The sequence below is a fragment of the Triticum dicoccoides genome, chromosome 4B, assembly GCF_002162155.2.
Source record: "Triticum dicoccoides isolate Atlit2015 ecotype Zavitan chromosome 4B, WEW_v2.0, whole genome shotgun sequence".
NCBI lineage: Eukaryota > Viridiplantae > Streptophyta > Magnoliopsida > Poales > Poaceae > Triticum > Triticum dicoccoides.
This window is the reverse complement of record NC_041387.1, coordinates 45,307,764-45,309,899: the sequence shown is the minus strand read 5'-3', so window position 1 is coordinate 45,309,899 and position 2,136 is coordinate 45,307,764. Positions and strand designations below refer to the sequence as shown.

Genomic DNA, 2,136 nt, shown 5'->3' with positions numbered 1-2,136 from the left:
CTCTATGGACCATCCAACTCGTTGCCATCAAACCAAGTTACTTGCAACTTGCAAGAACAATGACACAATCTCTCTTTTTCTTTAGAAAACATTGCCATCATCTAGAAGACGATTCAGCGGATTCACTGGCTATTTTTCTGCACAGATTCATATATAAGCCCAAGTCAGCCTAGTAAACTATTCAACATGAAAGCCCACTCATTTTTGCCAGCCCAACAGAGTATTATGCACTCTGCTGTACTCCAATGAAGTTATACCCATGATGGCATCGTCTAAAGGACTGAAATGAACTTCAAACATTGTTTTTCCCAGTTAAACAAAGTTTAAGCATTTGCATCTGTCCAGCCTTCCATACAACCATCCCATTAACGGCTCTCTGGAACAGTTTAATTTCACTACAAATCGCACAGCAGCGAAGAAGGCAACACAAGACGAAAATACACAGCCCAGGAGCATCGCATTCTCCACTGCAGCAATCTATAATTACTCAGGGAGCCAAGTAGCTTACCTGGCTACCATCATCAGTGAGGTCACATGACAACCAAGAAAATAATAAGCTGGCTTACGCATCTCGTTGATCTCCGTCCTTTTGAACCCAGACTTTCACCGTCTTGTCGTTGTCAAGAGCTCCTGATGCAATCATGTTCTCCTTAGGGTGGCATGACACGGCAATGACCGTGTCAGTATGCCCTTCCAGTTTCTGCACAATCTTCCTTGACTGAAGATCCCACATGTAGACACACTTGTCTTCCGAGCCACTCACAATGTACTTGCCGTTGGTGATCGAAAATGCTGCCGGAATGCAGTATTTTGTGTTCACATGGCCAGTGTATGTCTTCAAAAACTTCCCAGCTGAAAAATTCCAGAGCCTCTGCATAAATGAACAATATGTGAGCCGTTATCCTGTGATAAGTTCATCAAGGTAGGGTGCTAGATACTCACTGAAACAAGACCAGTTGATGTTTCTATTTATTTTTAGATGCCACTACAAACATAGGTGTTATTGTAATATGTTTAATAATCCACCCAAAAACACATTAAAGCTGACTTGCTAATGAAGTAAAATCATAAGCTATCTGAAATTATCCCAATATGCATGGAGTGGTCCACAAGCATGATAAGGCCCTGTACAATGCAGGTGCGTCCACAGGTGCTTCAAGGAAAAAAAAACGGTTTTTTTTGCTCCTGGGCACTTGACCAGGTGCTTCAGAGAAGCAGCGGAAGCCAAAGTTTGCTTCCGGTTGGCACCGATGCTTCAGCCTTTTGATGGTAAAACAAACAAACTCCCTCTCCTTAATCACATGTATTAATCCAGCCTAAGCACCTGTACGAGGCACTGCCCATTGTAGGTGCCAATTTTTTCTAGGAAGCGAGCATACTCTCTCTCCTTAAGCACCTGTACATAAGCGTTCCCCATTGTACAAGGGCCTAAGGAGCAGGGCAAAATTATCTGGGAACATACACCAGACATGGCAATGCCTACATTAGAAGAACACCAGTGTGTAAAATAGCTAGAGCACTGTAGTACTCTAAGGATATGGAACTACTAGAAGAGGGCCACGATGATCACGATGTTGACAAATTATAATCGATTGCAGTACAGAAAATGGTCTTCCTTAAAGCAGGGATGGTGGCATGGGTCAAGGCACTCTCTCCTGGGTCTGATTCATATGACACTCCGCTAGGTTAGACAGCTAATGATTGATGCGGCTCTAACAGTGTGCTTTGCACAACACCTTCACCCTTAAGAATCTTATGTAATGTAAAAGAATATTAACAGACAACAGCTTCTTTTTGTTTCTTTCCATCCTGTTGGTGAAAAACATGGTTTATGATCTCCATGCTGTAAAGATATACAAGGTCCTGCCGATTGGCCAGCTCAGCTTTATAGAGAACTGCTTGGAAGAATTGTATCTAAGAAGTGCAGAATCTATTGAACAGTCAGGACTGCCACAAGAAATTTTGACGCCCCTACATATGACTGAAGAAGGGCATAGCATGATAGAAGTCAATTATCAACTCAAGGTATTAGGCATAAATGAACCCTAAATAAAATGAACTTCCATACGGAGAACCCTCACAACCCAAATATGGGTAACTGCTCTCGACAATCTCACTCAGATCTTCCAACTGTGG

General features: G+C 42.5%; 1 protein-coding gene across 1 annotated transcript in view; it reads right to left on the bottom strand.

Annotated features, from left to right (window-relative positions):
• Positions 1-277: 277 nt before the first annotated feature.
• The window catches only part of LOC119294899 (COMPASS-like H3K4 histone methylase component WDR5A), a 6,861-nt gene continuing 5,002 nt past the window's right edge, over positions 278-2,136 (bottom strand). Inside the window, exon 2 of the mRNA XM_037573181.1 lies at positions 278-871. Coding sequence (XP_037429078.1) covers positions 563-871 — 309 coding nt within the window. The 3' untranslated portion in view covers positions 278-562. The remainder of the gene's footprint in view (positions 872-2,136) is intronic.